This window comes from Diceros bicornis, chromosome 35 (genome assembly GCF_020826845.1).
Source record: "Diceros bicornis minor isolate mBicDic1 chromosome 35, mDicBic1.mat.cur, whole genome shotgun sequence".
NCBI lineage: Eukaryota > Metazoa > Chordata > Mammalia > Perissodactyla > Rhinocerotidae > Diceros > Diceros bicornis.
This window is the reverse complement of record NC_080774.1, coordinates 23,894,208-23,917,638: the sequence shown is the minus strand read 5'-3', so window position 1 is coordinate 23,917,638 and position 23,431 is coordinate 23,894,208. Positions and strand designations below refer to the sequence as shown.

The 23,431-nt window shown below is 53.9% G+C and overlaps 1 protein-coding gene across 3 annotated transcripts in view; it reads right to left on the bottom strand.

The window, feature by feature from the left end:
• The window catches only part of LOC131398335 (SEC14-like protein 2), a 28,548-nt gene extending 7,259 nt beyond the window's left edge, over positions 1-21,289 (bottom strand). The window contains exons 1-14 of one of the 3 annotated variants that reach the window (XM_058531768.1): positions 21,035-21,289; positions 17,057-17,142; positions 14,927-15,056; positions 13,038-13,223; positions 10,806-10,881; positions 6,670-6,713; positions 6,205-6,264; positions 5,750-5,938; positions 4,586-4,681; positions 4,362-4,422; positions 3,877-3,960; positions 639-745; positions 417-556; positions 100-269 (exon numbers count right to left, since the gene is read on the bottom strand). In XM_058531768.1, the coding sequence (XP_058387751.1) occupies positions 100-269; positions 417-556; positions 639-745; positions 3,877-3,960; positions 4,362-4,422; positions 4,586-4,681; positions 5,750-5,938; positions 6,205-6,264; positions 6,670-6,713; positions 10,806-10,881; positions 13,038-13,091 (1,081 nt within the window). In that variant the 5' untranslated portion in view covers positions 13,092-13,223; positions 14,927-15,056; positions 17,057-17,142; positions 21,035-21,289. Of the gene's footprint in view, positions 1-99; positions 270-416; positions 557-638; positions 746-3,876; positions 3,961-4,361; positions 4,423-4,585; positions 4,682-5,749; positions 5,939-6,204; positions 6,265-6,669; positions 6,714-10,805; positions 10,882-13,037; positions 13,294-14,926; positions 15,057-17,056; positions 17,143-21,034 lie in introns of those variants that run through there. The other 2 variants (XM_058531770.1, XM_058531771.1) reach the window with 2 other exon arrangements.
• Between the last annotated feature and the right edge of the window lie 2,142 nt (positions 21,290-23,431).

Sequence of the window (23,431 nt, the reverse complement as noted above, 5' to 3'; positions counted from 1 at the left end):
CTAGCTCTAACAGTCTGAGAGCCTAAATCCATGGAGAAAGAGGGACCTCACGGGCAGACAGCTAGGGCAGGGGCTTCAAGCCAAGACACGGACACTTACAGATGCCAGGATCGCTGCAGGTGAGGGTCCCATCCTCAGGGACCAGGTGGGCGTTGTACCTCTGGCTGGGCAGCACCTCCGTCATCTCCCCTGCCCGCTGCCGCTCCCCCACCTTGGTCTTCAAGAAAATCCCAAAACCGATGTCCGAACCATCTGACATGAACTGCCACCTGTGGGGACATCCACCCATTTAGACATGATTCCATCTGTGTGCACCCCTCTCTGGGGTCCTGCCACCAAGGCTTCTCAACCCCAGCCTACAGACCGGCATCTACAGCTGAAAGGCTCAGGTCTCCTGGAAGGGTCCAGAACCCTACCTGAGGACGCAGCCAGGGAAGAGGATCTCATACTCCACTTGGTGGGAGGAGCCCCGGGAAATTTGCACGCTGTGTTCATACTGCTGTTTCACCTGGTCTCGCACATAATACTTCTTGGGGATGTCACCCCCATAGTTGATCTAGAAGCGGAGCATGGAGTGAGCTGGAAAGTGCACTTGAGCCAGCCTTCCCTGGTCACCTCCAGCCCCCGGCAGCCCATACCTTGGATTTGCACTTGGGGTTTCCATCAGGGTCAGTCATGGTGCCCCCATACTCCACAGGCAGCTGGTCAGGGCTGACATATTTCAGTAAAACCTCCTTCCAGTTTGCTGGCAAGTGAGGGAGGGAAGGAGAAAGAAGGGTCACCACTAGGCAAGATTCCATCACAGCTCTGGCAGTGTAGACAAAAGAGGCAGAAAAGAAAAAACTCATCCGCCCCCACACACGATGCATTAGCAGCATGTGATGTGTGCACAGCTCTGCAGGGGGTTCAGGAGCCACCACTCACAGCACTGCCCTGCCCTCCACCAGGAATCAGGAGACCTGGGGTCCTGTCCCCATTGCCTCTGGCCAGCTGAGGCAAATCACTTCATTCTGAGCCTAGCTGCTCCTGCCCTGCAAGGTTACAGTGGGAGTGAAGGGCACTAAGTACTTGAGACGGTGTTATAAACTGTAGAGTGCCCTACACGTATGAGAGTGTATTATCACTCCCAGGAAGGTGATACAAACATCTGAAGTGCAAGCAGGAGGGAACAAAGAAAAGAGGGAAGGGCATTCTACACAGAGGCAACAGCATGTGCAGCAGGCAGGAGGGCCTGAATCAACATGACCTATGCTGGTCAGACTGAACCCCATGAGGACATAGCCATGTGTCTCATCTCCCACTGTCGCCTATACATCATCAAGCTCAATCGTGACATTCTGAATGAATGCATCACTGTAGTGTGACTCCTTAAATGGGTTCCTTTGGCTTTACCCCAGCCACCATTTCACTTCCACTCCTATTGTTTTGGGCTGTTTAGCTGCCAGTGATTTAGCTCATTTCTTTTATAACCAAGCCCTTTCCTGACTAGGAGAGTTTGACTCTAGTGCAACCAATGCTGAGGACCACTTCTCCACCATTCCAAACTCCTAAACAAATATCAGCCAAGTACAACATTTTGATACTGGAAACCATATACAGGCAGCAGCTTCGTGTCAGGGGGTGCAGCCCAGCGTCCTCTGCCGCTGGTGCTGGCTGGAAACCCGGAGATGGTCCAGGGTCTCCCAACCCTCAGATTTCTAGGGACCCGAGCGCATGCAACTCCTGCAACACAGTGTGTGTGGTCGCCGGGTGAGTTAATCTGTGCTGCTCAGCTCTGTGACCAGCCCAGAGTGAATTTCTTCCCTCCTCTTTTGAAGATCCTGTACCTTCTCAGCCTCAGGCGGGTTTGGTGGAAAGGGTTTCAGGCGTGGGTGGGAAAACAGACTGAACGTCCCCCACAGCTCTGCTGCCAGGAAACCTGTCTCATGCTCATGGTGGGTGGTAGCAGCAGCAAAGCCAAAAATCATCCGGGCTTTTGCTCAGATTTTGTATTTCTTCCCCCAGCTCAGCTGGAGAGTTGGAACAAGGCCAGGAGGACTCTTCCCATCTTATAGAGAGAGGAACTGAGGCAACGAGAAGCAGAACTCATGGCTGCTAGAGCTGGGAATAGAACCCAGAAGTCCTGTACTTTCCAGACGGCCTCAGTCCACTCCTGGGGCTCACTGGCACACATCTGGAAAATCTCCATTTTCCATGTGTTGCCTAAAGGTGAACATGCAGAAACCTTCAGAATCCCTATTACCTGCCCGTGAGTTCACCTCCATAGGTGGCATCAAGCCTTCCATGAGCCAGTCCCAATCTACCTATCTAGCCTTTTCTCCCCCTACTCCACTTAATTTCCCAGCAAAACTCGACTCCTGTCTGTCCCCGGCTGGCTTGATTCCTGTGCATCTTCCTTGCCAGCCTTCCCTTGTGCCCCGATGTCCTCTCTGCACGTCCAATCCCTGTCGACCTGCTTCTTTCCCAGCCTCATCAGTCACTTCTTCGTCTCCCTGGTGGGCTCCTCTTTCTCTGCCTACCCTTGAGCTTGGATATTTCCCAGGGTTCAGCCTCTGTTCAGTCTTATCTATTATCAGGGTTTTAGCTGCTGCCTGTATTTGATAACTCCCAAATCTCCAGATTGGAGTTGTCTCCCAAGCTCCCAGGCTCAAGTGTCCCCAGCATTTGCATATCTCACAGACTCCTCAAACTCAACTTCAAGCTTATTCTTCTGGTTGTATTCTCCAGTTGAACTAATTGCATCAGAGTGACTGCAATACTCAGTCACTCACGCCGGACACTAGGGAGTCATTCTAGATTCCTCTTCCTCCTTTCCTACATCGAGTCATTTGAGTTCTGCCATTTTACTTCCTCAATAAGTCTTAAATCCATGCTCTCCTCTGTCTCTTCTGCCACTGCCCCGGCTCAGGCCTGCAACATAGACTGTGGCCGTAGTGTGCAAACTGGTGTCTGTCCTTCACAATCTTGCCAGTACAATGGGTCTCAGTTGAAAATCTGATCCTGATACTCCCCTGCTCAGAACTCATCTCTGATTCCCAGTGGCCTGTGGAGTCATGTCCTAGCTTCTTAGCACGGTGCCCTGGATTCTCTGGGACCTGGCTCCTGGCTCCCTCTCTAGCCGCATCTCTTGCCATGCCCAGCCTGCGTCTACAACAACTATAACCATGGTGCGTACGGTCTTTGCTCAATGCTGTTCCTTCTGCCTTGCCTCATCTGGCGGCCTCTTACTCATTCCATAGTACTCAGCGGAGGAAGGCACCACGTCCTCCCTCGGTCAGGTGGGATGAGTGCCCCTGCTCAGTGTTCCCACGCGCTTTTCCATCCCCCTCTTTTATATTTAACATATCATGCTGATAGACATCTGCTTGTGTCTCCCTTCCCCGAGAGGCCAAGAGCTCTTCAAGGGACTCTGTCTTATTCATCCTTGTAGCCTTGGCACCTAGTCCAGTGGCTGGCACACAGTAGGTGCTCATTAAGGAAGCCATTCCTAGTTGCCCCCAACTGAAAGCAACCCCTGCTCCTGTGACCTCCTTGGTACCTTCTCTATGCTGTTCCTAGTACCTTTTCTAGTTTGTATCAGAGCTTCCTTTCTAGAGGTCTTCTCTCTCCTGTTACGCTGTAAGCTCCTTGAGGGCAAGGACTGGCGTTTCACTCATCTTTGAGCCCAGTACTTTCTTCTAGAATGTCTGAGAGAAAGAATTCTTATGAAAAGAGACAGGAAGACTCTAGCCCAGGCCCAGCTTGCTCCTGGGTCCCACTGCTACCAAATCAGCAGAGGGAGCCTTCACCCTGGTGGCTACGGCCATACCTCTAAAGCCAGCCCCACTGGGGGCCACAGACCATCCTGTGGAGTAGAGAAGAGTCTGGCCTACTCACCCCCCAGGACCATGATCTTCTTACGAGTGTCCTCACTCAGGAAGGGTTTGATGAGGTTATAGGCCACAGGAAACAGCTTGGGGGCTAGAACAGAGACCAGATGATGTGAGACTGGGAGCAGTGCCCACTCTGTCCCTAACAGTGTCCTCCACAGCCCCTGGTGTCGGGCCACACATCCCCTAGTTCCCAGGGTGTGAGGCTTGGCATGGGCACCTCCTTGAGTCCCAGCTGCCCCGTCTGTCCAGGGGGTACAGCCAAATAGGTACGGTCTTCCTGCCTCCCCGGGCTGGGTGGGTCAAAGGAGGTAATAAATCCAAAAAGCGTTGTAAATTATAGGGCAGTCTGCGTATGTCCAGGCCGGTCTTCTGAACTTGGCCTTTGAGCCCTCCTTTGGCTCACTCTGTTTCACTGTCCTGAATCTGTCCCAGTGACATTTTTGGCCCCTCTTTCCCATCTGGCTTCATCACAGGTACTTCCCAACGTACCTTTGACAACAAAAAGACGCTTCAGTGTTTCAGGATAATTTTCCTCGAACATACAGAGAAACTGTGGGAACAAAATCAGCGTCCAGCTGGCTCAGACCTCTGTGCCAGGGAGAGAGGCCCTGCCTCCTCCAGGCTAGACTCCGCCCCCATCGCCTCAGCCATCCCACAGGGCACCAGAGCAGAGGGTCCCCCTCCCACCCCGCCTCCCCAGCCCTGCTGCTCACCTCTCCATAGGCCTCCACCGCAGGCTTCCAGAGATGCTTGAGGCCAAGCCCCTCGCAGTCATAAATCAGGGTGATGGTCTCCACCTTTTTCCCTAGCTGCAGAAGACAGAGGAGCAGAGTCACATCAGGTTGCCCCACTGCAGGAGCCCACCCCGATCCAGGGCAAACGCTGATTACATCATGTGCCCATAGTGCAACCAGATCTGGGCAGGGCTGTACCTAGGGTTTTCCAAATCCAGATAATCACCCTGGGGCTGGAATTATGGCCCAGGCAAGTCACTCTTCCTGCCTAGGGCTCGGTGTCCTCATCCAGTAAATGACTGGGTGGATCTAGATTACATCTGAGGTCCCTTCTGTTCTCAGTTTGACGTGGTGGCCTCCCTCTTCCTCTGTGTGCAGCACCCAGGTAGTGCTCAGCCGGTAGGGGCCTGTGTGGCCACTTCTCTCGTAGGCACAGATGCTCTCATCCAACCTAAGCCCTTAAGGGTACATCCCATCTAATGCTTCTCTGTACCCCCAGCCCTGCAGGGTCTCTGCACACACTAGGCTCTCAGTGAATGTTTGTGGATGACAGTATTGAAATGCTCCCAAACATATCACATCATTTCCCTGGATCTTTTCAACTGCTGAAGAGGAAACAAAGAAGATCGTGGTGGCAGCTCCAGCTTGCTCGTCCGTCTTTTTCTCAGTAAGGGAATCAGCTGTCCTTATCTTTCTTTGAATACAGAGTTCGAGAAGCACAGACTCTGAGCTCATCAACACCAGCAGGACCCAAACACTTGTCCAAGGATACGGTGGTCCATGACAAAGATTTCACGTGCCCAGATAAATGAGAAAAATAACAATAATGTCGTAAATTCTTTGTGAAGCTAAATTTATTCAATTTAAAGGACTGCCCTTTATTGCGAGATTACGCCATTCCTATAGTTTTGGGGGTTAATTACGGTAAAAGTAGCTGGTAAATATTTTTAAGTCGTTACTCGGAAAAATAAAAATTTGGCAACATATGTCAGTTTCCAAAACTTTGAAATTTCACTGTCTCTGAAATCCAAACGTCTGGGCCTCAGCCCTGAGGCTGTGCTTACATCCCTGTGTGACATCCCTGCTTCTGCTCGAACACCTCTACCGTGATTAACTCATTTTCAACTGTGCTGGTCCACTCGCCTTTTCCGTCTGGCGGGCACACTCACGCAGAAGCAGCTCGCAGTCCCGCATCTTGGTCTTGAGCAAGTCTTGTTTGCTGGCTGAGAGGAGCAGACCCTTGGTGTCCAGAGGTCCAATGACATCATACCAGACGGGGCAGCCATCCAGGTCATAGCCACACATGCCCCCTGACAGATACTGTTGGATCACCTGGGCAAAGACACAGAGGCGGCACCTGCTCAGCAAGCCCAGGGCGGCCACATCTTCCCTATATCCCAGAGCCTTCCTCTGGGTTCGTCAATCTCATTCTCCAAAGCCCTCCCCTGGTGCCAACAGATACCCATTCTGGGAACCATTAGGGCTCACTTGGCATTGTCAGACCTTTCCTCTGAGGGTCCCAGTCCAGTAGACCCAAGACGCAGATTGTGGGTCCAACAGACCTAATATAGGGGTGAGGCAGGATCATTCGTCCTCACCTCTGGAGGCTGCCAGCTCACGATGTTGTCAATGTCCTTTTGTTTTCGGAACTCCACATGCTGCAAACACACAATCAGGGCTTTAAAAAAGCAGGGGCAAGGGGACCCCTTAAGAAGCATCTAGCAATAGGTGACAGCATGAACAGACCACCAGACCACAGGTTAGTCACGAGAAGGCAACCGGCAGGAATGAAAAGAAGGCACTGCCTGTTTTAGAGGTCTGGGCTGAACGGATTATAATTCTTGGCTGGCCCAGAGCTATGAAAGCTCTGTGTTTCCAGGGGAAGGAATGCACTTTGTCCCAGAGGGATCAGGCAGTAGTGGTCGGCTATGACTCAGATATGTTACACAAGCCACAGGCTGTGATCGAGTGGGTGGGGGTAAGCAAAAGAAATCCAAGCACTGTGTGATTCTGATGGGCAGAGACAGAGGCAACAGTGGGATTCAGGGCCAAATAGATCTCACCTTCCGGAGCATGGCCTCGGACTTCTGCAGGTCGAAGCTTCTTGCTATAACAGAGAAACGTGGTCAGGGTTAGGGCAGCAGACTGGGCATCCAATAATGGAGAGGTTTCCCTAGTCCCATACTGGGGCTGGCTCCTCCCCGTCATGGCCCCAGGGGACCCGCAGATCACCCTGCATGCAGAAGCTAATATGCCGACCTCCACTGAGGGCTTCTGGAGCACCATAGCTCTGGTGGGGGCAGCACTGCAACTTCAGGGGCAAAAGAGTTTTCCCCTAGTGGATGCCATCAGGTGAAGGGTCTCATCTCCTCTCAGGGAAAGCAAACCCTGGACTCCCTTATCATTTAACCTTCCCCTTACACAAAGGTAATCTCCTCCACAGTCTAACATCCAGTCCTGAGAACTTGACCAGCAGTTCAAGGATGAACATAGCTGCCTGTAATCTGGGGCGGTGCTGGCGGAACATCCCAGTAGGATGGAAGGGTTGATGAGCCTCAGTCAACCTTGACAGGTCCTCAAAGGACCCACACAGACGCCAATGGGACACAGAGGGCCCTCCTCCCAGGGTTCCTGGAAAGTTTCAGAATTAGAGTTCACCTAGGCCAGCTCTTTATTTTATGCACGAACACCACAAGCCATCTTGCTCAAGCTTGAACACGAAGACCTCACTGCCCCCAAGGCCACCTGCTCCCAGATAACCCGAACTGCCATTGGCACTCAGTCTTCACTGTTATACTGAGCGGAGATCCACTCCAGAGACACTCAGAGAATAGGGTGGCTTCCTCAGCCACGTGACAACCTTTCCAATACTGGCATATTCTGTGCTGCCACCCTGAGTGCCCCTGATGTCAGGCTGCCCATCCATGGATCCTTTAACTATTCCTCACAGCTTGGTTTCAAGTCCACCCAAATAACTTTCCTTTGGCTGTTTTCCAGTACCCCTCTTAAAGTGTGCTGTCCACCCTTCTCCAATAAAGCCTAAGAACCTTCTTGGCAACGGTCACACCCTTAACTCAGGTGAAGCTTACAGTCAACTGAAACCCCCAAATCCTTCCCACCTGTGCTGCTGCTAAGCCTCTATACCCTATGTTGTGGCGTGGTTTTCTGGATCCATCACTATCAGATTTCATCTCGGGAAAGTCAGCTTCATTTCATCCTTTAAAGAGCTTTTGAGATCCGGATTCTGACCAGTTTTGCGGTCTGACCTATGAACTGTCCCTCCCAGCTGTATGTCCCCTGTAGATTGGATCAACATCAAGATCTGCTGACAGCCCTGAACCTGGGCCAGACAGGCTGCCCTCTGGACTATCTCTGGTCCCGTAATCACTGCTCTCTGGGAGTGGCCGAGCACATTCCCTGACTCTGCTGTCGTGAAATCCAGTCCATTCTCCTGCACCCAAAGGGTGCGTCAAGAGATCTGACCGATGCCACACCCATCATCGGTGCTGGACACACATATGCAGACCTGAACAGCTTCACTGGGGAAGTTCCTCCCGACTGCGACCCTTCTTGTGCCATCGTGGCGGGAGGGGGCAGCTTGTAGAGGAATATAATCTGGGTTTGCATCTCAGCCCTTCCATCTTCTCCCTGTTTGACCTTGGACAAGATACTGTACATCTCTGACTGAATCATCCAATGAGCTAGAAACACTTAGAGAATGCAAGGCAACAAGCTCTCATGATGAGGGAGCATGGCTGGACTGTGAAAGCAGGAATCCTTCCTAGGAAGGACACCCCTACTGTGAGGAGAGCCCGTATCTTCCTAGGGAACAGGAGTGGTGGTGAACTGTGAGCCCCCATATCTCAGGGAGGCTCTCCAGGGAACCCTATTCTGTCAGAGCCCAACATCAGGGTCTTCTCCGGGGGCCCTCCCCAAGTTGCCACTTGCCCCTGGCAGTACCCCGCCTGGTGCCTCCCCATGCCTGCTGAGGCAGGCCTCCCCAGGGCTCCACCGGCCCCACTCAGGGGTAGCTCAAAGCATGGCATGGGGCATCTGTCCCGGGTTCATATTTGACCACTTTCTAGTCCTGGAAAACGAGAGGACTCAGACCTGCTCTGCCCGCCTCACAGGGTTCCCACCACCTCCTTGTTTTTATCTTGCCATCTGACCCTCCTTGTTGGGCCGCCCAGAGCTCAGCTCCAGTTCGGGGAGGCAGTGGAGATGTGTGTGCCTGCTTTCAGGGCCTGGGGGCCAGCAGAAGCCGGGAAGCGTGGGACCCCAGCTCACACCTAGGTTAGAGAAAGACACTCTGCTGTGTGCCTTGCAAATGTTTCCTTTAAAATCGAAGGGAGAAAGAGAAAAGCTTTCTTAAAAAAAAAGGCAACAAAAAGTCTAATTGAAATTCATAGTAGAGTCTACCAGGCCTGAGCTCCTGCCTGGGAAATGCAAGGCACAAATAAAGTGCAGAGGGGACACTCCTCTATTTGAAGAGGCAGAGCTTGGCTTCAGAAGGCAGCTGTGGCTTATGGAGAGGAGGATGGCCCAGGAATCTGGGGCCCTCGGTTTCTGCACTGATTCTGCTTCGCATTAGTTGTGTGCCTTCAGGTAAGTGCCTTCCCCTCTCTGAGCCTCAGTTTTCTCATCTCGCAAATGAGGATGACCCCACTCTTTGGTATTCCTGCAAAAAGAATGGTTATCCCAGGACTGGGGAACTGGGGGTGCCTGGGAACCCAGCTGCCAGAAGCTCAGGCTGGCCTCTTCTTAGATAAGAGAGAGCTGCGTTGCTGTTCAACAGCTCTCTGAAACCACACTTCTCCACCTCACAGCGGCTCAGTAGTTTGTTTGATCATCTTGCAGCCGGCCCTTTAAGGCAGCACCATCTTCCCACTCTCCCCACCCACCCACTTCTAGCTACAGCCCTTGAGCTGGGCCAAAATATCCTCCAGCCCTGGAATGAAGCCACTGCCGCCCCTGCGCTGCCCCTCCACCTTCTCTGGGTGACTGGGGGGATGGGTCGGTTTGCAGCTTTTTGGGGGAAAATAGCAAGTGGCACTTCCAGAGGCACACAGGACCCCATGTGGCTCTCCTGGCTCCACCTGCCCTGGGGTGCCTGCTGGCTGTCCCTCAGAGCGTGCCAGCTTGAGTCAATTTCTGGACAGGAAAATACACCTCTTCACCTCTCCCAAGACTCCTGGGGTATGTATATGTGTTTCTATGTCTATAAATAAATAATTGGGTATGATTTGTACTTTAATATTTTGGGCTATGATTCTATGCCACAACTTAATCTCTGCCAGTCTAACACAATGGAATTTTCTCCATTATTTCTATGTCTGGTAATAAAGTTTCTAAAAAGGAAAAAAAGTATGTCACAAGAACCAGAGAGGGTGGTACGTGACTTGAATCAAAGGAGAGAAGAGGGAAAAGAATGGAAGGATTTCAGGAGTTGAGTCGCGGGGCTGAGTTTGAGCCTGATGCTGGTAGAAACGTGTACATTTCATCACCACGTGCAGAGCTCCGTTGTGTCGCATCCCGCAACAGGCAGGGCACCCTGGCTTGTCCTGCTCTCCCAGAGAGGAGCCTAGGGCAGATGTTCGCCAGGGCAGTGACAGAACTTGAACTCGGGGCTCTGGAGCCTGGCAGTGGCGTGAGGGGAGTCTTGTCATCCTAGGTCAGGCTGAGCCCCCGTGTTCCCCATGCACTCTGCCCCTCCTTCAAGCTGCCTAAATGGCTGGCAGCAGGTGGCCTGCCATCCTAACAGGCCACAGAGGGGGCCAGCCTTTCCCAGGGGCCAGGACTCTCGTGTTAAACTTGGCTCTGCCTCCAACTTCCCACATGGCTAGGGTCTTTCTCCACTTTTCCTCAACTCGTTTCCCCAAGTCCATCAGCAAAGTGGATTTATCGAGTGGCTAGAAAGGGCATTGGGCTGAGAGTGAGCCTACCTTGGCTCTAGTCCTCTGTCTGCCTGCAGCTCAAGCACTGTGTGACTTGAGGCAAGTTACTTCACCTCTCTGAGCTTCAGTGTCCATTATCTACCCAATAGGAGGGTTGGGGTTAAGTAATTGCCAAGGGCCCTTTTGGTTCTAAAGGTTGAATATTCTAGATCCCCAGATTGCTAGGGGCAGGGTTTCCAGAGGGTGCCATTCTGTTACCCGGAACGAACCCCTGCCCCAGCCTCCCATAGCCCCTCTTCCCTCACCTCGGAGCCAGCGCAGGAGAAAATAGTCATCTGGATTCGGCAGGGTGGGCAGCACATCCTGGACATTCTCCCGAAACTGTAGGGAGAGGCAGCTGGGTGAGTGGCAGGTCCCACCCTGACCACCCTCTGCCCGGGACTCTCCGTAGGGGCTTTGCTGGACCCTTCTTCACCACGGGTCAACTCTGCAGACACTGGCTGAGCACTTGGGCTGCACGGGGCACTCTGTCTGTCGTGCCGGTGGGAGCCAGGTAGCAGGGATGAGGTGGGAAGGGAGTAAGACACTGCCCCGGCCTGGCTGCACGCACTTACACACTCCCGTGTGGCGGGCAGGCAGACATGTTCCCAGCTAACTGTGATAGTAGACACTCTGGGATGTGCCACAGGAAAAGCTGTCAGTTTACCAACCATTCTCCATGTGCCCAGCACTGAACGTGGCACTCATCTTATTCATGCCTCACTCAGAGTCCCCAGAGGTATGACTGTCCCCATTTTACAGATAAAGGAATGAGAGCTCAGAGAGGCTAAGTAACACGCCCAAGGTCAAACAGCTGGTAATTGGCAGAGCTGGGAAGCAAACCCGGGTCTGGGGAGGCCAGAGCATGCACTCTCTCTGCCCGCTCCGTAACGGAATGGTGAGCAATGGGCTAGGGGAGCAGGGGGGAAGGCAGACTTTGATTCTGAATGGGGCCAGGAAGACAGTGGTCTCATATGACTTCATATAAAAAATGGCATTTGCTGGGCTTGAAGGACTTCAAAGGCAGCAGGAGGAGGGAGGAGGGCAATCCAGGTGGAGAGAACAGTTCCAGTGAGAAGCCGTGAAGAGAGAAAGTGCAGGCAGTGCCACACAAGGGAGGTGGACAGTGACCACAAGGGATGGCCACACCCACCTCCAAGCGCTCACTGTCCTGTAGGGGAGCACGCCCCCACGCACCCTCACCAGGCCTCCTCCTCCCAGCCATTCACCTTTCCCTAGCCACTGACCTACAGAGCAGCCACAGACGGGACCAATGAGGACCTGCCACCTCTGCCCCTTGCCCAGGTCAGCCAGGGACTCAGACCATCCTATCCCCCAAACAGCTCCCAGACTCCCAAGGAAACTGCTCATCCAGGGCCCAGGCATGAAGCGAAGCTACTCCTTACCAAGGACCCTCCCCAGCCCCTGGTTTCCAGTCTAATCACCACCTAATCCCTTCTCTGCCTGACTTCCCCTGCAGGTCAGCAGTAAAATCTGAAACCTCCCCTTTCAGCCTCCCCAGGATGGGGGACGCCCAGCCTGGGTCAAAGCCTTCATGGGGTTGGTGCCTTGGCCTCCCTGTCATGGCAGGAAATATCTGCCCCCACCTCCTTTTCCCAGCAATGGAACACTGCCCAGCTGTGGAGCTCCCAAACCTTGAGACTGGATCCCATTGGCTCTGGCTCCAAAAACAGCCAACTTCCCCTTTCCCCAAGGGCGACAGAGATTCAGTTGGCAGGGAGGGTGGGGTCCAGCCCTGGAACTGTTGCCCCCTCCTCTACCCAGGTGCCAAAGCAAAACCAGGCTTACCTCCCTGCCCTCTGAAGAGCAGCAGCCCAGGTCCCAGCCAGGGAGGGGCCTGGGTTGCAGGATGAGGAGGGCTGGTCTCAGCTCAAACTAACCCCAACCCAGTAAGTCACTGCAGGATCCCAGACTTCACACAGAAGATGCTGCTTTCAACATCATCGGGTCCAACCTGCTCATTTCATCAAGCAGCAGAGAAGGGCAGGTTGTGCCCAAGGTCGCAGAGCGACTTGATGCCAGAGCAGGGGCTATGCAAGTCTCCTAAGGCGCTGTCCGGACCCCTGGCCATCCTGCCACTGCCCCCGCAAGAGGAAAACCTCCCGGAAATGGGAGGAAACCAGGGGCCCTGCCCCTGCCCCCAGGGCCCCGCTGCCAATCCCCAGAATGAATGTTGCCTTTGTGCCCTCAGCTGCCTCCGAGAGCTTCCAAGCAAACACTTCTTCCCAGGTGGCACCGCCGAGGGCTCGCAGAGGGCTGGGGCTGGGGTGGTCAAACTTCCCGGGCCCCCCGGGCCAGCGGAGGGAGGAGGGGCAGGCCGCGCGGCGCGGGGCGCCAGGTGCCGCCTGCTGCCGCTCTCCCCGCAGCCCGCCCGCCGTGCATGGTCGCTCGCCCCCCACCAGCCCCTTCTCAGCTCGCTGCCGCAGAGAGCGAGGGCCACGGCCCGGGGCGGGGGCCGGGCCAGGCTAAGGGCTCACCTTGGCCAGCGCCTCCTTCTGCTTGGGGCTCAGGTCGCCGACCCGGCCGCTCATCGTGGCTCGGGCTCGGGCGCGGCGGTTGCGGCAGCCGATGGAGCACGGACTCGTTCTCCGCCGCCGGAGTAAAGTCCCAGCCTTTTGCTCGGGCCGCGGGGCTGGCGGCCAAGCCCCGCCTCTTAAAGGATCCTGAGGGGCGGAGTAGGGAGAGATGCGCTGGGCGCAGGAGCCTCTGACGCGTGCCCCCTGCGCCCTCCCGAAGTCAGAGACCTGGGCAGGAGGCCAGCGGGAGTGCCCACCAGGGCCGAAGCCAGTGGATATCAGAAGAGCAGAAAGTCTGGGTTCTAGTCCCAAATTTACCCTTAGCTCACAGTGTGACCTTGGATGAGACACCTGAGCTCTTTGGGCCTCAGTTTCCCCATCTAAGGTGCTGTCTTATGAGCTCTTCTAAGGTTAGGCCCCCATGGTGCAGGACCTCTCCCCACTCCAAGATGGTAGGGAGCTTGCCTGGTGCCGCTGTGGGGGGCCAGGTCCCCTAAACCTAGCTATTGGCCTGCCTCGGGGAACTGTGGTATTGGACATTTCTTTCTGGGGCCCTTGCCATCCTGTTCTGTCATCGGTTTGGGACTACTGCTGCCAATCCCAGCTTGGGACTTTGCAGCATTGACAGCCTTTCGCTCTGCCTCTGGGGCAGGCAGGCCGAAGTGGCAAGGAAGCACAGACCCCATCTCCCCACCATCTGCTTCTGACCTTCTCAGCTCTCTGAGAGCCGCTCCTAAGATGCTCACACCCTCAACCGGCATGGGAAAGTGCTTCCTTTCTGGGAATTAGAAGACCTGGGTTTGAATTCTAAATCCTGCACTTCTTTCTAGAAGACCAGCAAGGGACTTCATCTCTCTGAATCCAAGCTTCTTCATCCACTGAGTGGAGGGGGGTGATCTGGACAGCAGGAGAGGAGAAAGGGAACGAATGTACATAATTCACTCCGTGCAGGGCCTAATGCAGGGTTCGCCTCTCCGACCGCTCCCTAGTCCACCCTGCACAGCCTCCCTGTGCTGCCTGCCTGGCCAGGCTTCAGCCTCTGGGTGGGGATACAGCATGGATGTGGAGGAAGCCACAGTTAAAGCCAAGTGGAGGAAGGCCTAACGAAAGCAGGCCTGCTCTCAGCTTATCTGCCCCCAGGCCCAGGGGCCAGAGCCATGGGTTCCCCATGTAGCTGCAAGTCTGACTTGTGGGATGGACCCCCAGCAGCTGCAGCCCAGCAGCCTCCTGTGCCATCTGACTGTCCTGCCGTGCCCCAGTCACAGCCCCTTCCCCATCCAATGCAGCCATTTCCTCCTTTCTAAGCTCAACAGCCTTCCCCCTCTGCCTGGGTTCCCCCCCACTCTAATCCTACTTCCATGGCAGCAGCCGGTCACATGCCTTGGGTCATTCTTTCTTCCTACCAGGCGCCAGGCCCTAGGCACTGTTCTGGGGACACCGAAATAAATCAGACACCATCTTCCCTCCCAAAGACAAGACACAGGCACCATCAACTAGAAAACAAGAGTGAGACAAAAGCCCCAAGGAGAGGCAGCAAGTGCCTGGGAGCTTAAAAAGGGGAGAATTTGCTTTGGGCTGGAAGAATCCTAGAAGGCTTCACAGAGGGAGTGGCATTGGAGCTGGGCCTTAAAATGTGGAGTGGGAAGGAATTGGCAAGGCGATTCATTCATTCCATGCTGGCACAAGGGCATGAGCAAAGTTCCGGTGGTTGGTAGGAAGCGTGGCTGCAACCGGAGAGGAGGGGAGAGAAGTAGGCAGGATGACCCGCAGAACCTTGATGTGGCCCTGCTTAGCAACATCTGACCTGCTAGACCGTGAGGTCCTTGGGCACAGGGCCCTGTTTTACTCACCTCTGAATCCTTGCAAGCTCCCTAGACCCAGCACAGCATCCTGCACACAGGGGCCCTTCAGTGACTGTGTGCCAAATGAATGAATGCAAGAAACGCTCCAATAGGCACAAAGCCAGGTGCTGGAGGAGCCCTGGGAAGCAGACATAAATATAGATCATGCAGGGATCAGGCAGCTCACGCATTTAACAGCTGTGGAAACTGAGGCTCACGGAGGGCTTGGCTTGCCCAAAGTCGTTAGTAGTGTGACAGATGTGGAGAGCTTTGCCCCGTGCCTGGCACACAGAAGGCATTCAGTTGCGCTCTTCCCTTACTGCCTGGAATTCACACAGAGCTAGGCCCAGGAGCGTGTGGGCATCCCACCTCCCAGAGCAGGCCGCCAGCCACCTCCACTCTCAGGTCTCCAGGACAGTAGAAAGCAGAACACCTCCCGGGCTCTCTGGGTTAGAAGGCAGAGGCAGGCTACAGCAGGCCCGTTAAAGAGGCTTGGGAGGACTTTGCTCTGCACCTGGCGTGGCCCCCACCATGGCGGTCTGCTGCAGGGCAGAGTGAGGGTCTCAGGTCCAGCCCTGTGGCTGTGAGGCCCCCAACCCCCACCTCTGGGAAGAGTGTTCAGGCAATCCCAGCCTCCTGCCCTAGTTAGAGACTCATCGGCTTCTGGTTAGGGCAGCGCAGGGCTGCCTTCCTTGCTGCATGTGTGGCTGAGATCTTTATTTAAGACCCTTCCAAGGCAAGATGTTCTTTTCAGTCCAGGGCCAAAAGAAAATAGAAGAACGTGTTGGTTCAGCACTTTACAGTTTATAAGGCGCTTTCAGATCTAGCTTTCCATTTAAGCCCAGGGCGACCCTCTGAGGTAGGCAGGTCAGGTGATTTATTGAGGAACCTGAGGGAGAGAGTCTCGTGAGAGTGCCTGCAGAGTTGGGACTGAAACCCATCTCTGGCTTCTGTGTCAAATGCTCCCAGGGGCCCGTGCACTGGGGTGTGGACTCGCCTGGGAGCTGCCTACAGAGGCTGCCCAGGAAAGCACAAGGAAAACGTTCACCCAGCTGGAGCCCCAACCAAGCCCCCCATCCCCTAGGAGTCTGGAGTTACCCACAGTAAAGGCCTAAGTAAAGTACCCTTCCTCCAGTCTGCCCCTCCCAGGTCCTGTGGCTGCCTGCCTCTCCTTCCTCCTATGACACTTACCTATCTCCGGCCCACTGTGGAACAGCTAGTTAATCTGATAATATAAATCCTGGAATAATAATCTGGTAAACGCCTCTGAGCTGGTTACTAAGAGGGAGTGCCTCCTCCCCATCCCCACCTTTTCTCTGTCTCCCAACTCGTCTCTAGCAATTCTCCCTCCCTGCTAGGTATGTTACTCCCCTGCTCAAGAATCTGCAATGGCTCCCTAGTTCCCTCAGGAGTCAGCCCCATCTCACTGACTTGCATTCGGGCCTACCCTCATCTCTTCCTAGCATCCCTTGTGGCTCAACTGCTGCTCCTCCCCTCCACACACTTTCATTTCAGTCAGGGAAGCTCTGTGCCGTCCATCAGACACGCCTCTGCCCTCCTGCCAGGTCTTCCCCAGCCTTCGAAGCCCTGGTCAAATGCTGTTTTCAGGAACCTCTCCCTGATCTACCCAACCTAGCATGACCTCTGCCAACCAGTAACCCCTCTAGCCTGACCTTGACACTGACTACTCTGTATTGTAGTGGCGAGTATCAGGCCACACCTGGCCCAACAGGAAGATCCCAGCCTCCCAGGTCACCTGGGCCCGAGGTGGATCCAGGCCCTGTCACGTGTCAGCTCCATGACAGGTGCACTGTCCTTGGTACACCTTGCTGGACAAGGCGGTGTGAGCAGCTGAAATAAGGCTGCTGGAGCACAGAGATCTAGGAGGAGCGTGGGGTAATGGTTCTAGTCTCGGAAGTTAGTGCCCTGGGGTTGAGATTCCCCTGAGAGGTGGCTCCGGGCACCAGCAGGAGCACTGCACTAGGAGTCCAGAGCCTGGGCTTTAGACTGAGTTCTTGAGTGAATACGCTGCAGTGACTGTTCAGCAGTGATCACTGTGGGGGCCTCCTCGGGCTGTCCGTCCTTGACTTCTGGGCCTCTGGGCCCTGAATGCCTCTTCTCCAAAACAAGGGCACTGACCTCCAGATCAGAGGCCTCCAGGTGCCCCGTCCTCCGATTCTGTGGTGCCAGTGGGAAATGGGTGGTGCGATGATTGGCACAGCGATCTGAGAGTCAGAGAGACAGTCTTTTAAATCCTTCAACAAATATTTGTGGAACACTCTACTTCCACAGGGCCAGGACAGCAAAAACTCTCTGGAAAGCCCTTGTACTTGTGGGCGGCTGTGCAGAGAGGCCCTGGCTAGAGCCTCTTCGCCTCCTCCCCTCCTCCCAGCCCTGCCCTGCGGGGCTGCACATGCCTCAAGTCCTTTTCCAACAAGGTGGGAAAGGAATGAAGAAATCCGCAAGACCTGGGACTACGTGCCCCAACAGCAGAGGTGACAGCAGCAGAATGAGGAAGCAGTGGTGACGGATTCACTCCTGTACCTGCCCGCACCCCACTCCAGGAGGCCCAGGCTTCAGCTCCTGCCTGGGGCTGGGAGCCGGAGCACCTGTCATTCCTTCACTCCACAAGTATTTAGGCAGCGGGCATGGCCCCAGGCATGGGGACACCTCAGAGAATGAGGGCACCCAGGCCCTGCCTTCAAGGAGTTCCCAGTCCTCAGGGAGACAGCCAAGGCAACAGGTCACCAGGTACAGTTAGCCAGTGCCGCCAGTGCGGGTAGACAGGAGGATCCCCACAGTCAGTGATGGGGGCATCCCAGGTTCCCCAAGAACCCGATGGCTGAGCAGGAGTCTGCCAGATCGGAGGGGGCAGTAGGCCTGGAGACCACTCATTCATTTATTCATACATTCATTCATTCAATACGTATTTAACTGAGCACCATGCTAATCATGGAGTAAAAAAACCACCCTCGTGGGACTTACAGTATTGGTAGTGGGGGGCACACCCAGACTAAGACTGGGCTGTGGAGAAGTGAGGGGGGGAGTGGGGGCCAGATAAAGAATTAGGGCTTGGGAGTACATGGATGTAGGAAGGGCCGTGTCAGGAAGGACTTTTGAGCAGTGGGAAATGGCTATTCTGAGATCCTCGAGCTGGGGCTGCTCATGGGGACTCGGGCAGGGGTCTTTCTCCTTTTTGGGGTGCCGGCACCCTCAGTGTTGAACAAGACTCAAACATCTGCCAAGGTAAATTCAGACTGTGGACAGAGAGTGCCTTTGAAGGTTGAAGGGCCGCAAATGGATCTCTCCTGGGGAGGTGTAGAGGGGGCCCGGGATAAGGATCCCCCTTTGCAGGCCCCTCGGGATCCAGCCCCAGCCCTGCCCGGCTGCCCAGAACTCAGGATGGAAGCCCCTCTCTTCCCCGACTACTCGTTCTCCCTCCTGCTTTCCCTCCTCCCCCACCCCCAATGAGGACTCCCTGAAGACGGGCAGCCTGTGTTCCCCACGACTTCTGCTGCAGCTTCGTGGCCCTGCTCTCGCCTCTCCTCCTGCACTAAAGCTCTGAGAGCAGAGGAAGCAGCCCTGGACCAGGAGCCAGGGGGCCTGGAGCCAAACCCCAGCTCCTTCAGTGGCAAAGTCACCTGCCTTCTCTGGGTGCCCGTAACCGGGGGAGAATAATCCTTGCCTCTCTCCCAGTGCCACTGTGAGAATTCCCAGTGAAATAATGGCTGGAAAAGTGCTGGGCGCACAAAGTGAGGGATTATTAGTACTATCATGTGTTATTTCTGAAGGCACAACAGAACGTGAGAAACAGCTCGCTTCCTCCTCACTTCCGCAGTCCACCGTGGCTTTGTGAAGACGCAAATCCCCTCCCCGCCCCACTTCCCACACCCGAACCCCCCTAATTAAGTCCCTTACCTTCCCGGGTATCATTGTTTAATCCCTAAGCCCTTTCTCACCAGTCTCCAGTTGTCTCGGGGACTCAAATCCCTTTAGAATGAGGTGGCCCAGTTAGCTGTGAACCGCGAGGCTGGGGGCAGGGAGCAGGGACTTCAGGACTCCAGGGAGGGCAGGGCAGGGCAGGAGGGGTGCGGGGGACCCTGCCCTGGCTCTGCCACTAGCTTGCATGAGCCTGGACACTTCCCTTCGGAAGAGTGGGTTGTCATTTCTACCCCCACTCTCTGCATCCAAGATAGAATCCAGAATCTACAGCCAGACTTGTTCATTCCACGCCAAGGCCTTTGTGAAGAAGAAGGGCAGGGAGGGAGCTCACCGACTCCGCAGCCAGACTACCTGGGTTCAGGTCCTGGTTCTATCACCTACCTACGTACCTCGGTTTCCCTTCTGTAAGATGGCAATGATAATCTTACTACCTCGTGCGGTTGTGATGACATTTAAATGAGCTAATTCAAGCAAAGAACCTAGAACAGTGCCTGGAACACATAAATTTCAGCTGTTTTTACTTGTACTAGCTGTTTCTTCCCCCAGATATTCTCGCCATGCTGGTCTCAACCCACACACCTCTCAAAGAGACCTTCCTTCCTCTGGTACCAAAGCCAAAGCAGCCCCCAGCCCCCAGTCACTCTCTAATGCTATTTTTTCTCCTTCCCATGGCACTTTCCATGCTCTGAAATGATCTTGCTGTGTACGTGGTTATGGTTTGCTATCTATTCTCAAGGGCAGGAGCCGTTGCTGGTCAATGGTCCCTGCCCCATGTCCAGTGCCCGGAACCCAGCAGGCGCTCCACATCCATTGGCGGCCATGACCCCACACTCATCCTGCCCGCCACGGGCTGGACCCAGGGAAGGAGCAGGTGCCTGACCACCCTCCATTTTCTGGCCTTTCCTCCCCCACACCACAGTTACACTGCTGCTGCCCCACAATGGCCCTGTGTTATCTTAGGAGAGTCATCACCCCTCTCTGGGAGGCTGGGTGAGTGGAGGGAGGTGCTGATGGAACTAGGCAACCAAGGCCCAGGCTAAGATTTTTCTAAGACAATTTGTTATATGTCCTGAGGCTCCTGCCTATAAAATGAAGAGATCTCAGGGACCTCTGAGTTCTGGAAATACTGCCCCCCCTCCCCAGGCTAGCCCTCTCTTGTCACCACTGGGCCTGAAGCCCCCATGGGAGGTGCATTCCTGTGAGCTAGGCATTGCCTTCCTCAAGGCCCCTTTGTAAAAACAGCAGAGAAAAACACTAGGCCCCAGTGTGGCCCCGTTCCCCAGGAACTAGCCTGTCACCTGGCAGCTTTATTACATTGGCCTTCTCCCATTGTGCAGGGTTCTCACTGGAGCAGACACATATTCTGAATATGGATTTGCCTTCCCTGCCCTTCATCCTTCAGCACCACCAGCACCACCATCCATGGACTCACAGAATGCGTCGTCCATTTTTATGCACAGCCTGGCATCACACTGAAGAAGTCATTTCGGGGCCGGCCCCATGGCTTAGGGGTTAAGTGTGCTCGCTCCGCTACTGGCGGCCAGGGGTTCGGATCCCAGGCACACACCAATGCACTGCTTGTCCGGCCATGCTGAGGCCGCGTCCCACATACAGCAATTAGAAGGATGTGCAACTATGACATACAAGTATCCACTGGGGTCTTGGGGAGAAAAAGGGAAAAAAAGGAGGAGGATTGGCAATAGATGTTAGCTCAGGGCCGGTCTTCCTCAGCAAAAAGAGGAGGATTGGCTTGGATGTTAGCTCGGGGCTGATCTTCCTCAAAAAAAAAAGAAAGAAAGAAAGAAAAAAAAGTCATTTCACAGCAGAGAAGGAGCAGCGGTGGGCTTGTATCCATTGAATTCACTGGCCTTACCACACACTCCAGTTCCGGTACCAATTCGAAAACATATCAGTGCCCCAACCCCGTTCCACTTGGGGGCACACATGCTATGCTTTACACTTGCATTAACAGCTTCATTTCTTCCTATTTCCCTCTGCAACTTGAGAGGGTGAAGAAAGAATGGGGGGCATTGGGGGCCTCCTCCACACAGCTCACAGCCCAGCCCAGGGCTAGGAAACCTTGTATTCCAAGACACGAGCCACTTGGAATCACAGCATGTCTGACGAAAGGCCTCCCCCAACCCCTCCACCCCCGAATCATTTCATTCCACTCACATTTTACAGCTGGGGACACAGGAAACGGAAGTGGCTTGCCTCGAGGTATATGGTGAGAGAGTGACAGCCCTGTCCCTGCCAGCAGCCCACCCTGCTCCAGAAATGAAGCAAGCTGGCAGCTGGGGCCTTGGCTCCTCAGGAGGGGCCCTCAGGGCTGAGCATCCCGTCTGTCCATCCCTGGGAGCAGGGTGGATGGAGGTTTGGCATTAGGCCCAGTGGCCTGTCTCCTCTCCCAGCTGGAATCCCTTCCTTCCGTCAACCTACAAAAACAGAAACCAGTTTAAGAGGCAAAGCATTTATTTGGGATCAAAGAACGGCAATTCTGGGAGCACAGATTCAGGTAGACTCCCAAATAGTGTCCTGATTACAGGAGAGGGGCTCAGGGTTTTTATGGGAAAAAGGGAGGAAGATGAGGTGAGTTGTATTAAAGGAGAGTTCATTGATACTAGATGACGTAAAGCTAGGTTTGTGCTTCATAGATCGGTTTGAGATTCGGTCATCAGGCAAAAGGCCAGACTTGTATTTCATGGATTGGTTAGCAATCCGGTCATCGGCATAGTCTAATTTCATCACTCCTTACAGACAGGATATTCTTGTTCTTACTGACTTCTTGGAATGTTCGTGGTTGGGTCCAGTTGGGAAGATAAAGAAAACAAGAGAGGGGCCAGCCCCATGGCTTGGCGGTTAAGTGCTTGCGCTTCGCTGCTGGCGGCCCGGGTTCGGATCTCGGGCGCGCACCAACGCACTGCTTCTCCGGCCATGCTGAGGCGGCGTCCCACGTACAACAACTAGAAGGATGTGCAGCTATGACACACAACTATCTACTGGGGCTTTGGGGGAAAAAATAAATAAATAAAATTTAAAAAAATAAGAAAACAAGACAGACAAGGAAATTCCTCTGAAATGGCTGCTGTGGCTCTATTTTAATATGGCTCCACTCATGTTATCTTTCTCACTTCCCCGTGGGGTCCTCCACTCTCCTCCTCCTCAGATGCTCTGCTCCAAGCAGGGCCTCTCCAGGCACTCAATCTCCCATCCTTTGCTGCCCTGTTCCTGGGCTTCTACTCCCTCCAGCAGCAGCTCGATCTTCACTGCTCCTCCACCTGCACCCAACCCTGCCCCCACCACGCAACAGCAGGAGAGCCCAGGGAGGGCTGGGCTGGGCTACATCCTCCCACATTGAGACTACATCCCCAAGGGCTGGTCTCTTCCAGGATAACCATGGGTTATCCCGCGGGAGGACAGACCACAGGGTGGCTCTGATGACTCACCAAGTTTACAGTGGTGGTCCGCCTCCCACTGATGGAAGGCTAGGATTTGAATATTTGTGGGGAAGCAGAAACGCACTCTAGGTTGGGGACAGGTGTGAGCAAGGATATGAGTCTGGTTGGTGTGTGTGTGTGTTGGGAGGGCAGCGAGGACTCCTTGCCTGGGTGGGCGGGATGGGGGATAGGGAGCAAGTAGCGGAAATTGGGAGGGAGACAGCTGATTACATGGTGTGTCCTCGCAACCTTGTCATCGGGGCTGACAATGGGCTGGGACATTCATAGAATCAGAGAAGCAAGATTCTCCACGGACAACAAGGGCCCTCCACAGTGCATTTTGCAACTTATAAAAAGTGATTTCTTACATACAAAAGAATGTTAGTAACTTACACAAAGAATAAAGAATGATACAATGAACGCTCGTGTGACTTAGAAGCAGAACGCCACCAATACCATTGGCACCCCTGGGTGCCCCTCCCCGATTACATCCCACTCTGGTGAACTGAACTTTTATTTCTCATTCCTTTGATCTTCTTTGTAGTTTTATTACAAATGAATGCATCCTTAAAAATATAGTCAGTCCTGCATGTTTTTTCCCCTTGAGGTGAAATTCACATAACATAAAATTAACCGTTTTAAAGTAAAAAATTCAGTGGTATTTAGTACATTCACAATGTTGTGCAACTAGCACCTCTATCTAGTTCCAAAACAATTTCCTCACCCCAAAAGGAAACTCTGTACCCATTAAGCGGTCACTACCATTTCCCCTTCCCCACAGCCACCAATCTGCTTTCTGTCTCTACAGATTTACCTATTCTGGATATATCATACAGTAATATGTGGCCTTTTGTGTCTGGGTTATTTCACTCGGCATAATGTGTTCAAGGTTTGCCCATGTTGTAGCATGTGTCAGTGCTTCATTCACATTTATGGCTTACATAATATTCCATCATATGGACTTATCCGTCATCCATTGACGGGCATTTCGGTTGTCTCTACCTTTGGCTATTGTGCATAATGCTGCTAGGAACATTGGTGTACAAATATCTGTTCAAGTCCCTGCTTTCAGTTCTTTTGGGTATATACCCAGAAGCGGAATTGCTGGATCATATGGTAATTCTACGTTTAATTT